This window comes from Sander lucioperca, chromosome 13, assembly GCF_008315115.2.
Source record: "Sander lucioperca isolate FBNREF2018 chromosome 13, SLUC_FBN_1.2, whole genome shotgun sequence".
Classification (NCBI taxonomy): domain Eukaryota; kingdom Metazoa; phylum Chordata; class Actinopteri; order Perciformes; family Percidae; genus Sander; species Sander lucioperca.
This window is the reverse complement of record NC_050185.1, coordinates 2102691-2115884: the sequence shown is the minus strand read 5'-3', so window position 1 is coordinate 2115884 and position 13194 is coordinate 2102691. Positions and strand designations below refer to the sequence as shown.

At 40.1% G+C, this 13194-nt stretch overlaps 1 protein-coding gene across 1 annotated transcript; it reads right to left on the bottom strand.

The window, feature by feature from the left end:
- Positions 1-7328: 7328 nt before the first annotated feature.
- On the bottom strand, positions 7329-12090 carry LOC116058067. The gene is made up of 5 exons (XM_031310671.2): positions 11844-12090; positions 10360-10426; positions 9377-9491; positions 7882-8188; positions 7329-7781 (listed from the first exon to the last, which is right to left on the bottom strand). Exons 2-5 carry the CDS (start codon positions 10424-10426, stop codon positions 7644-7646), a joined length of 627 nt encoding a protein of 208 aa, XP_031166531.1. The 5' UTR covers positions 11844-12090; the 3' UTR covers positions 7329-7643.
- Positions 12091-13194: the final 1104 nt, after the last annotated feature.

The window sequence follows — 13194 nt, the reverse complement described above, 5'->3', positions numbered from 1 at the left end:
ATGTAGCAAACAGTTCCGCTTGTGTCACCGTGTGTGACTATTCTACCAAATGAGCCCAGAATGACTGCTGTGCAGCAACAGTGAATTATCCACAGAGTAAAGCATACAATTATTTTGATGTAGTCCTGGACACAAAGGCAGGCGAGTTGCCTGGTGGGTAATGGGGGCCATTGATGTACAGCAGGAACGCAATGTAGATCTGAGACTTATAATGAACAAGTGGAAGTCCAATTTAGAAGTCCAATTACAAAAGGTGTTTTGCAGAATTTCAATGCAAAAAAAAAAAATTATGTTCTGTCGTTTTATTATTGATACAGGAAGTCACAGGCCACGGAACACTTTATAATCAAGGCATTTTCAGCTCTTGGATATCCTCTATGTCAAAATAATTGTTGGGCCTCCATGCCGTTCCAGTCTAAAACTTTATAAAGAAAATCTGGTGATTAATCTAGTCATCAACAGTCATGCATGTCACATCATCATCCATCTGGCACAGAGCTAGAAAAAGGCAGAGAGATGGTGATAATGAATGCTCTCGACTGTGTATTTGGAAGAGGAGAAAACTTAATTCAGAGCTTAACACAAAGGCAAACATACATCTGCAGTTTGTGATGGTGCTGTCGTTGTATTAGCTGCAGCTGGCTGGCTCAGGCCACTTGAGGGCATCATTGAGTCATGCTAAAACTAGACCGCTTTCATAGCTGCAATATTTAATTTAGGGCCGCATCACAAGTGGGGTCAGTGTTGATATTTATAATTCCTGTAATCAAAACAAAATGGAATGCAGTCTCATTCAAATCAGCCTTATCAGGCATTCCCCGGGTCCAGACTCCTCTGCCAGAGTCTGTAAAAGCTTCTGTGCTGCAGCCAATTCCCCACGGTCAGTACGTGTGAGGAGGCTGCTGTTGCTGTGATTGGAGCACTGCCTTTTTGGAATCAAGAAATTGCTGGCAATCTTCACTGAGTTCAGCTATGTCAGCAGGCTGGACACCAACTTTTGTCTGTTTGCACTCAGTGTTTCCCAAAATGTCGGGCATAATGCTCAAGCTTTAAAGCAGGATTTGAATTGAGTGAAATTAGACATCAAAGGCTTCCTCAGATTGCTCTACACTGTCAGCCTGGATAATGGTGATGACTAGATCCAAACGATACATAACTCAGACAGCTCACAGCGTAGCAGTGCATGATCGAAGTTAATCTGTTCTGTTATACAGTTTGACAACTCTCTCTGCCCTAACCCTTTCCCCTAACCTGATGCGCCAGATGGTTTGTTAACACAGAACCATCTGAGAAGCCATCATTAGAAACTGTTTGGAAAAAAACAAAAATACCTGGCAGGTGATTGGATGAAGCATCTGTCTATCACGTCCACCATTGTGCTGATTGGTTCTGTCTGCTGCTATTTGGACACAAATGCAGTACTTGAATGCCTGACAAGATGGATCTGTGATCCTGCGACTCTCGCGTGATCTTGTGTTATCACGAGAAACCCATCTTTTCCCTCTCCAGTGGTGGAATGTAACTATATTTTACATTTACTCAAGTACTGTACTTAAGTACAAATTTGAACTACTTGAAGTACTTGTACTTTACTTGAGTCTTTTCTTTTATCATTTCAGAGAGAAATATTGTACTTTTTACTCCACTACATTCATCTGACAGCTTTAGTTACTAATTACTTTACACATTAAGATTTCTGCACACAAAACACATGTAGTTTATAAAATCTGATGTTTTATTCTAAAGTAAACTGCCAACAATATAACGGCTACAAGTCACGCTGAGATGATTAGACCATTAAACACACAACTGTTTGGATCCTTTGGATCCCACTTTCTACAATGGGAGGGTTTTTCTGCATCGAGTACTTTTACTTTGAATACTTTAAGTACATTTTCCTGATGATACTTACATACTTTTACTTAAGTAACATTTTCAATGCAGGACTTGTAACAGAGTATTTTTACAGTGTGGTATTAGTACTTTTACTTAAGTAAAGGATCTGAATACTTCCACCGCTACATACAGGTGTCCATGTTTCATCTGTCAGTTCAACTCATTTATGTGACTCATCTTTTCTGCCATTCCACGTGCCTCTCCTCTCTGTCCCCCTTTTCTCTCGTTCTCCATGCAGATGTTTCCTTACTCTCTTCTGGCCATGGCGGTGTTGATGTACCTGCCGGCTCTGAAAGTGAAATTGTGGTATTAGTACTTTTACTTAAGTAAATTATCTGAATACTTCTTCCACCACTGGTAAATAAATGACTCTCTCATAAACCCACAGCTCTACAGGTCATACATCTTCTAGATTGCACACTGTCCTATACATTGCACTGCATCTGTGAAATTTACTTTGCACTATTCTGTTATGTTGGTATTCTTATTTACATTATCGTGACTTTAGTCTTGCATTACCAGACCTACACCGCTTATATATATATATTATAGGGTAGGGGGAAAAGCACTCTGGCTTGTTTGTCTTTCTATAATGTCTTGGGCTCTAAGCTCCAGATTCAGCGATGGTGCCCATGCAAAATAAAAAGCAAGTTATAATAACCCATCTCTTAGCGGAGATAGTTTTTTTTGATAGGTGCCCCGCCTTGCATAGCAGCCCGATTGGTTAAGGTTAGGCATTGCCCTCGAGTGGTTAGGTCAGGATAGCCCATTGATAAGGGGATAGGACCTGAACTAACCGGTTTCCGATAACCGGCTCAAGCATGGGCACCTGGCCAATCGTAGTGCTTGAATGCTACGCAGGGCGGGTCTTGCCAAGAAAGCAAGTGGGATTCATCATAACACAGCAGACATAGCGGAAGAGGATGGACAATTTCTTCATTTTGTGCTACTTTTATATTCTTTGTTCTAATTTAAAATATTGGAATATATGTTCATACATTTTTGGTGCATCATGGAGGGGGGCTACAGCTGTGTTTCATAGTACAATGCTGTATTGGATCTAGAACAGGGGTCTTCAACGTTTTTTAAGCCAAGGACCCCTAGCTGATGAGAGACGGAGCAGGGACAATGAAGTTGCATATTAAACTAAAATAAAGTGTGGGCAGCCTCAAGCCTTTATACATAACTTTTTAGTGCATAGAATATTAAGCTATTACAATATTTGTTGGCATGATTTTATAAATCATGTTTGAATGTTAAACATACATGTGGCACAGTGAATCCTCCTATGAACTGGTGTGTGACTACCTTACCCATAGGCCAGTAAGCCTATCATCAATGATTTTCTTTCCACAAATAGGCTGATTTAAATTTGCTAATAATACGTTGGATTAATGTTAAGACATTTACATTTTTTAAAAGACTTTCAAAAAATTTACAATAATTGGGTGGCTCCTCTGAAGTAACTCTGCTCTCCGAGCCCCCTGTTGAAGATCTCTGATATAAACAATAAAGCTGAACCTTAAACCTGTGTGTTAGAAGCTGCAGAGAGAAGAGGGCCGTGGGCATGGCCACGGAAACTAGGGGTGCGGAGGGTGCTGCAGCACCCCCTAGCGAAAGGAGAACCATAACTTAACCATAACCTTAACTACAACCATAATAAAAATAAAAAAAACACACATTTATTTTTAATACTTTGAATATTAATATAAACCTAATCCCTTGCATTACAAATTAAATGTAATACATTTTAAAATTTGGTAAGTAAGAAATAAACACATAATTTGACTAGAATGAATCTGCCGATTTTGCCAAGAGTCGAGGCGCGCCGTGCGCCTCTGACGCTCATTCGTGAGTGGTGAAGATAGTTGTGGAAACTTTCCCGGCTGGTCAACAACAGTACAGAAGTTAGCTAGCCATGGCACAAAAGCGCATTTTGGATTTCTTTATAGATCAACCACAAGCTAAAAAGCGTAAAAGACCGGAAGCAGAAAACTCAGCAACTGTAACTGAATGAAGTAGCGACCCTGCTAGCAACAGACGACGAGGGAGCTAATCTTGTAAACCAAGCTAGCAGCACCAGGGTAGCCGCAGAGGGAACATCAACGTCAACTCAGTGCTGCCAGCCTCGGGGTCACACTTTTCCTGGTAGACGTTTTGGAGATGAGGATTTGTTTTTTTTAGTGTTATGACTGCAAAACAAGGTAATAACGCTGGTTTACTATTATTATGCTGCCGCCGTGCAGTAAATTGGCATGATTTATCAACTGTTCAGTAACAGTTCAACTGAAAGTTTATACGAATTATTGGAGATAATTGCGTTTTTTTACACTCGTGTAAAGCCTAGCCTACATATTGGAAAACCAGAATGAGGTCACACCTATTTTTAATTATCCTACTGTATTGTTATAAAATTATTAGGTCCAGCTTAACACGCGTTAATAACTTCTGATACATTAGGCCCAATATCTTTATGCCTTTAATTTGCTATTGCTGTGCTACAAAAACTTAAGGCTGCATTTCTCTATATCAGTGTTTGTGTCAGGACTGACTGGCTTGCTTCACTTTGATTTGATTTAATATACTGTAATTTAGTGATGTGTTACCCTTGTGTTTTGTGGCTCCGTTTTTGAGCGTGTAGTAGGCATTTCCTGTACCATTGTCGTAGCTTTGTGCCTATATTCGTTACTCGTGCCTAGTTTGTTCTGTCTTGAATTTTGGACTTTATTCTTGTTTTTGTTTTTTCGCTTGTGTTGGTTGTGTGTGGTGGTTGACTTTGGCTGAAAACATCACTCTGGAAAATTTGTCAGCACCCCCAATTCAAAATATGTTCCCGCGGCTCTGGCCGTGGGTGTGGAGGTTTGGGTTGCTTTGAGATTGAGCACACTACCATTAGGACTGATGTGTGAGGAAAATGATTATTTTTTATGATGACGGATGCTGTGTTTATGCCAAGTAATAGCTACATGAAATCCAGATCGCTTCTTCTGTGTTGTGGTTGGACCAATACTCAGTTTTGCTATTTACATTGCTGGCTGTGAAAGAGTCAAGGTCAGAAGCCTGCAGATGAGATTCTTGAGGAATTTAAAGTGAGTCTAAAGTGGTGACAGCATGCAAAACAGGAGCTGATAGTAAACTGTTAAGCACAGCTGAGGTGACCTCCAGTTCATGACACAATTGATCTACTTCAGCTTACCTCCTTCAGATGGCCACTTAATGAAGACAGAACCTTAAATTAAAAGTGATGGCCACACTGAGCAGAAAAGACACACACACACACACACACACACACACACACACACACACACACACACAGTTTTGTGTTGTTGTCACCACGGTGATTAGAGGAGCCTTGAAAAGCCATAGCTTCCTGTCAGGAAAGGGTGTAATTACAGAGGGACATAATAAAATTCATCAAGAGCTATTCAACATATTTCTTAAGATGATAAGTTTACCTAAAATGTTTCCAACTTTACCATGGTAAAGTTGGAAACATTTTATCTTTGGCCCAAATGTGGCCCACATATGCAGTTCTCTTATGGCCCACATTTGGCCTTGAATGACGGCGCTGACCTCAGGTGAGTGTGGCTCCCGAAACTCAGCCACAGGTCCCCCTAATGTGGCCCAAATGTGGCCCACATATGCATTTCTCTTATGGCCCACATTTGGCTTGAATGACGGCGCTGACCTCAGGTGAGTGTGGCTCCCGAAACTCAGCCACAGGTCCCCCTAATGTGGCCCACATATGCAGTTCTCTTATGGCCCACATTTGGCTTGAATGACGGCGCTGACCTCAGGTGAGTGTGGCTCCCGAAACTCAGCCACAGGTCCCCCTAATGTGGCCCAAATGTGGCCCACATATGCAGTTCTCTTATGGCCCACATTTGGCCTTGAATGACGGCGCTGACCTCAGGTGAGTGTGGCTCCCGAAACTCAGCCACAGGTCCCCCTAATGTGGCCCACATATGCAGTTCTCTTATGGCCGACATTTGGCCTTGAATGACGGCGCTGACCTCAGGTGAGTGTGGCTCCCGAAACTCAGCCACAGGTCCCCCTAATGTGGCCCAAATATGCAGTTCTCTTATGGCCCACGTTTGGTTTAGTTTGAAATGTAAACAGACTACAGATAACTAGTTACCCAGTTTAAAAAGTAACCATTTTAATTACTTTATCAAAGTAGTGAAATTTATTACATCTGATTACTTTTTGATTAGTATTCTAAACATGTTTATAACTGGGCTATACAGCTGAATAACAGTGAATTTAAACCAGGCAGTTTAAACCTCACAGTAGTACCAACATAGTCAGACTTATAAAATGCAATATCTACATAAAGCTACATATAAGCTTTTTAATTGAAAAGATTTTTTCAGATGTAACCCCATTGTAATACTAAATTAATTACATTTTTCCTCAGTGACTAGTTACATGCAGTTTCTTGCTCCCAAACCTATAGAAACACAGTGAACCAGCAGCTATCAGGGTGTGGCAGCTGACTGATGTGCATTCGCAGATTCAAACAGTTTAGAATTACAAATTTACAAATGTTCCCTAAATACCTCAATTGCCTCAGAAATGCCATGGTAGATGCTTGCTAGCCCTAACCCTGCACCCAGAGAACCTCTAGTGCACACTCAGTTACTGCAGTAAGGAAAGTCAGACGGGTGTATGGTAAAAGTTAGCTTGAAAATAAAGTTTTTAGGCAGCTTGGACTGAATTTTGTAATGCTTTTTATTTGCACATTTAACAGTTAAGACTGGTCCTGGCTGGTTTCTGTCTCAAGTTCTCTGGCTGTTTCTGTCTTTTTAACTCTGGAACTTGGAGATTGTTTCAAGCTACAAATTGCCTTGAACCTTTTCAAACTCAAAAGTGGGCCTATGTTGACAATACCTGACCAATTTGGTATTCCTAGCTTCATGTTTAGGTTAAGTGTGTTCAGTATTATAGTTTTGTCATTTTAAGAAAAAAGGAACACATACCAATATTGAACATTTGAAAACACACTAAAAGAAAATTAATCTTAACATTTACTAAAATAGAACATGTTAATAGTATAAAATGAATCTTAACCAATCTATAAAACACAATAAAACAACTATTTACGTGTGTGTGTGTGTGTGTGTGTACCCCCAGGATCCTCCAACTTAAATTCAAGGCTTTTTAAGACCTTTTTAATACCATTTCAAATTAAATTCAATGCCAACTTCGTACCCATTCCGACAGAAGTATGAGGGGAAAATGTAAAATCTGTATACATTTTTCAACCCTAGAAAATAATGATGTACAAGTAGGCTACTTGAATTAAATAAAACATTTTATTTAAATTATCAGTCATTTAATACAATTTACTGAATAATAATATAATCGAATTAAATAAGATATATTACACTGCATAATTTTACTTTTACTTTTGGTACTTTAAGTATATTTTGATAATACTTTTGTACTTTAACTTAAGGGAGATGTTGAATGCAGGACTTGTAACTGACAAGTAACTTGTAACTCTACACAGTTTTTTTCTACTTTTACTGCAATACATGATCTGAGTAAGTCTTCCACCTCTGTAAATCACCAATAACAGTCATGCATGAAAACCTGCAGCAATGTTTAACACTGAAAACACACAGCTCAGTTCAGCGTTTACTTGCAGCTCTGCTACAGTAGCAGATAGCCGTTAACATTACCTGCCGGTCACATCGTCTCTAAATAGTCCGCTCACACTGAAGTCCTGCACAGATCAAGAGATGTTAGAGTCCGATGACTGCTCGATACGCTGCCCTTCTCGCCCTCTCCGAAATCTTTTTAGACAGGTTGAGTTGAGCCTCGAGCGCAGTCAGCGCCACCAGCCTGCCGTACTGGCTCGTCCTGAGGGCCTTCTCTGGTGTCTGTTGAGGAAAACAAACACAAGACACAGAGTGAGGTCTGATGTTACAGACATAAAATGGACTGAGTCTTTAAAGTACATATCTTAGGAGTTTTACTTACATTTTGTAGCCTCGCTATAAACTCCCTCTCCTCCTCCAGTCCCGAGATCCCTGACTCCTGGTAGGGGACAGGGGTTTCGTCCTCGGAACTGGAGGAGGAATCAGGATTGTGGGACCTCTTCCTGGTGGTGGAGGCTTCTGGTGACTCTGGTGATGGTACAGTGGGGGTGAGGGCCTGGCGGAAATCCCTCATCCTCTTTGACTGGGCCACGTTCAGGCTGAGGGCGTAGAAGCAGTCAGCTGTGGCCGTGTTGTGGCACAAAGGTGGCCACCATCTTCTGCTGCTCGGCAGACAGGTTGTTCTTTGCCTTAAAACAGTAGAAGAGAAAAGATTGCTACAGCCAGCATATAGCTTTCTGATCACGGTCGGAAACTAAGCAATCAGGAAAAGTTAACACATTGAACATTTAAAATTAAACAGCTGATTAACGTGAGCTTGTTGCTCCGTGTGAGCTGATGACCTCATCTGTTGACATTTCTGAATGCCTTCCTACAGCTGCTTCATAAAAGCTTTCCACACAAACTAACGTACATGTGTCATTAGTATAGAAAAAAAAATTTGATTTTAACTGTGTCGGGCTCAGACACAAACTTCTTAATGCCTGTCGGACGCGGGCCGGGCTCGCACAGAAAAATTCGGCCCGATCCAGACTCTAGTGTGTGTGCATAACGTTATGAGCAGTTTGCAGTTCACTGTGCCGCTAACTGCTCGCATCATCTGTACCGATGATCTAACATGTCCAGGGATACCATATATCGTCTGCAAAAACTCCCACAGTTGTGCACAAGGTCTAGGATACTGTACATCAAAAACATAAAAAGCCTTAAAGCAGGCATCTACTGCCCCAAGAAGAGATGGGTGCTCCAGGGCATGTCCATGCACTATAACAAAGGCTTGCGATAACAGATGCCTGTCCCCAAGAAGAAGCACATGTGGGACCTCTGTGCTTGTCCTTTTCGTAAGGTATTCAGCGATGTTTGTTCCAACGTGTAGAGAGAAAAAAAACTTTATAAAGACACCTTTACTTCAGATATTAACCCTCGTGACAGGCATAAGCTTGAGTGATAAAATGAAGGCCAAAATTATATATAATCTATGTGGATTTAAATTATGTATTAAGTAATGGGTTAACAACTGGAAAACTATGTCTTTCTGTGTTTGCTCTAACAACATTTCGTTTTAATAATGATAACAATAAACTGAAACAGATCATTGTTGTGCAGTGGTTTGGTCTGACACGTGTGTGTGATAGGTCTGAGAGAGGGAGGTAGTAGAGGATGGATACCCCAACTGAGCCCGACTGGACCCAATGGGCCAGGCCGGGTTCGGGCAGATATTTAGAAATGATGTTCGGGTTCAGTCACATCACAACCAATTTTAAGCGGGAAATAAAAGGAAAATGTATTGAGGTCTGCAAATCTTCAGACAATCTGTTACAATACTTGCTGACGCTTGTTTTATTTGTTACATTTGTATTAACTCACAGGCTGCTCACCTATGAAAGCTTTTGTAGATTCGGCGTAGCTGGGGCGGACCGTCTTTCTCCGGATTTTGTAGGTGCCGGGGGGGGAGCGTCACCACAGGTAGCAGAAGCAAAGCGATGTGCCTGTCTGCAATATTGCAAGCATAAAAGTCAAATGTAAAATTCTACAACTCTGTATCACATTCTGGCGACTACATTTCAAAATGCAAAAAAAGATTCCCTGACCTTGCTCTGACTTTACTACAAAATGCTCAAATTCCTTGATTTTCCGTGCCTGGTATAGACCCTCTTAAATGTCACGGCATTCCAGAAATGTAGTATAGTGCATGCAGAGCAATGCATTATATTGTTCTTTTCTTGTTTCTTCTTTTTATCATTATTCTTCTTCCAGGCCCTAATTTGACTAGAACCGCTTGCTGTAGAAATTCCATTCAAAATATTGATGAGTTGGTCCTTGTGCAAATTTTGGGTCTATGTCTTCTCATGTGATTTATACTTTGAGATACTGAATAAGAACTAATAAGCTCTTTGTGACATCAGTGAAACTTCATTGAACTCAATCTAACTTAATTACATTTGCAGCACCTGATCATTGATTAAAATGTGTGAAGTCCAGAGAAAATTTAACTCAGGTTCTTTTTTTCTGCATGGAAACTGGTCAAATACTAAGCCGTATAGATGACATGTTTCGTTGATCGGACCAGTATTATACTAAAATATCAGTGATCATAAAGACATTTATTTGTAACAGCAGGCCTAGGCTATTTTCAGACTATTTGTTGATTTACAGCAGGATTGTTAAGTGCTGCATCAAAACCAAACCTACAGGATATATTGTTGCATTTTGGGGCAGTGGTATCAGAAAATATTACCGGCAGATACCCACATTTACAATATCACTATTGGACATGAAAAAGTTGTATTTTGCCATTCTTATTCATAGTACATATAGGTCTTTTACTAAAAACTTATAAGCTTTTATAAAATGTGCCTACCTTCAAATGTAGAGAGTAAATCACCCAGGTCCCATTCTACCAGTTTATTTTGAACATGATCATCCATCTACAGGAAAACAATAATAAAAAACATTACAAAGCTGCCATATATCACTTTCAATAAGCATTCAGAAATGTCAAGCAAGCAAGCGGTCATTCTCATTACGCCAACAACATTTGACAGCTAATAACATAATGAATAATCAAGAATAGTTATTTTGGCAGGCAACACACACACGCGCGCGCACACACACGCGCGCGCGCACACACACGCGCGCACACACACACACACACACACACACACACACACACAATTCACTGCCAGCACAGGTTAGAATCAGCCAATTTCTATATTGCATAGTGGAATTCAGCTGCATGGAGGTAAAGTACTCCGTGACAATAGCTCATGCAGGTCAAATTTAACACGTTGGTCCCAATTGATTAGACTGACGCAAGACTTCTTTGCCAGGTTGTTCACTAACTAAAATGAACCTATTGGCGGGAACCGGCGATGTGTTCGCCTGTCTTTGTCAGCATTACAATTTGTATTTTGTATTTAAAGGAACTACATAAAAGTACTTAATACATAACATTTAGTAACGTTACACAAACAGCTAAAACACATGCAAGCCTGAGCATTCAAAGTAGGCTACATAATCACTGAATACAAATTTCGCTCTTTTTTCTGCATGTTCACAATTCAGCAAGCAAGATGGCGGCGTTCGTCTTTTAACACAGTCACGGTCATTCGTAACGTAGGCTGAGGACGGTTACCGGTAAAAAAAAATTTGCCGCGCATTTTAACACTTCTAAATTAAAATATCCAAAACTAATTTACCGTTGGCAATGTCCGTACGTTACTAACGGTCGGTGGATTAGCTAACATTAGTAACGTTTTATTCATAAACCGCTCCTTAAACCGAGCTAGCTACCAAGCCAATGTAGCATACAATGACTCAGATATATCTTAATAAAAAAGAAAACCGATAGACAACGTAACTTTGAATGTGCAAACAGACATAGAAGATAACAACGATACAGCCTTGAAATGTCTCCATTAACGACTCCTTTGAAATAACGTTAATTAAGTTAAATGTCACACTTCATAAGCTAGCTAGCTAGCAGCTGGCTAGCTTATGTGAGTCATTGTATGCTACATTGGCTTGCTAGCTAGCTAGCTAGGTTAGTGCCATGACAAATGTTAGCACGCTTAAACGTAGCTAACGTTGATTTAGCTCGGTTTAAGGAGCGGTTTATGAATAAAACGTTACTAACGATAGGTAATCCACCGACCGTTGGTAACATTCGGACATTGCCAATGGTAAATTAGTCTAAAGTCTAAAAATGGGTGGCAATTTTTTTTACAGCTAGCAGCTAACTAGCTAAGTTACGTTAGCTAATGTAACATTAGAGTTTATTCTAGAAGCACTGTTTAACAAAACACATTTTCAGCAACAAACTACCGGTAAAATGAGAATGCTTACCTCGCTTCCCTGCCCCAGGAACCAGATGTGTTTTTTAAGAAAATTAGTTGCTGCTGTTCCGAGTCATCGAGAGCGAGAGACGACGATGTGGGGTGACTGGGGGTTACGTCAGTTGAAGAGGTGCGCTTGTTTTTCCCTGTGTGAAGATCCAGCGGGCGGGGTGCCAGATAGAGCGATCTCTTCAATGTGTTTCTGTCTTCGCCCGCCGTAGTTCTTTGCTGGTATTTATTTGTAACGCAAATCGTGATAGGATTTATATTTAATAACGTTACTTGAATAAAACGAAGCTAAAACATAAAGTTATTATTGTAATATCGTTAGACTGTTTTTAAACTAAGCTAAACCATCTGATCTAATCTACGAAACAAACGTTTTTTATACGTCTTTTATGTCACGTTTTTTATTCTTCCCATACCATGTCATGACTCGTGTGTGTGTGTGTGTGTGTGTGTGTGTGTGTGTGTGTGTGTGTGTGTGTATATATATATATATGCGTGTGTGCGTGCGTGCGTGCGTGCGTGTTAAAACAATGTCATCCAAAATAAGGCGGATCAGCAGTGTTGAAAAACTGAAGCCTGGATTTCGTTCAACGTCATCAACCCAATGCAATGGGTTATAATATGTTTAACCATTTTGTAACCCAATTATGGGTAAATTTATACATTTCAGGCTTAACCCAGCATATGAGTAACCAAATTAACCCAGCATTTTTAAGTGTGTAGGGTTTTCCCTCAATGTCCTATATATGCCTTCCTGCTTCATTTCTTCTTGTATTGAGGAACAGTGTGGGTTGATTACTGTCATTTTTATTTTGCTTGACCAACAGGTTGCTGGTTTGATCCCTGGAGTGACAGGATAAATGTGGGCAGTCAAGTGAAAGAGCAGCACGCCCTTCTTTTTCATTACCACTGCTGAAGTGCCCTTGAGAAAGGCACTTAGCCCACACATGCCTTAGTGGAGATGTTCAATAGCCAATAGATATGACTGTGTGATTGTGGTGGGCAGCTTTTAGAATAATAATAAATGAAATCAGTTTACACAATTTTGTTTTTGTTTTTTACATTTCCCTTCTTATAAAAAAAGTCATACCAGTTTTATCCACTTCAGAAATGCTAGCTAATAGCCTTGCATGAAATTATGAGATAAATGAGACATTTTCCAACATTTTAAAGGGACAGCATATTTACCAAGTGTATGTGTATGTACAGTTGTGCAGTTAAATGTACAGTACAGGAAGTGATGTCAGAACTCAGATTTATTCAGAATAAGGATTATTGTTGAGTCACAACAGTGCCATTACAGGGAGAGAGACATTTTCATAATATTATTTATAATATTTAGTTGGTATTTT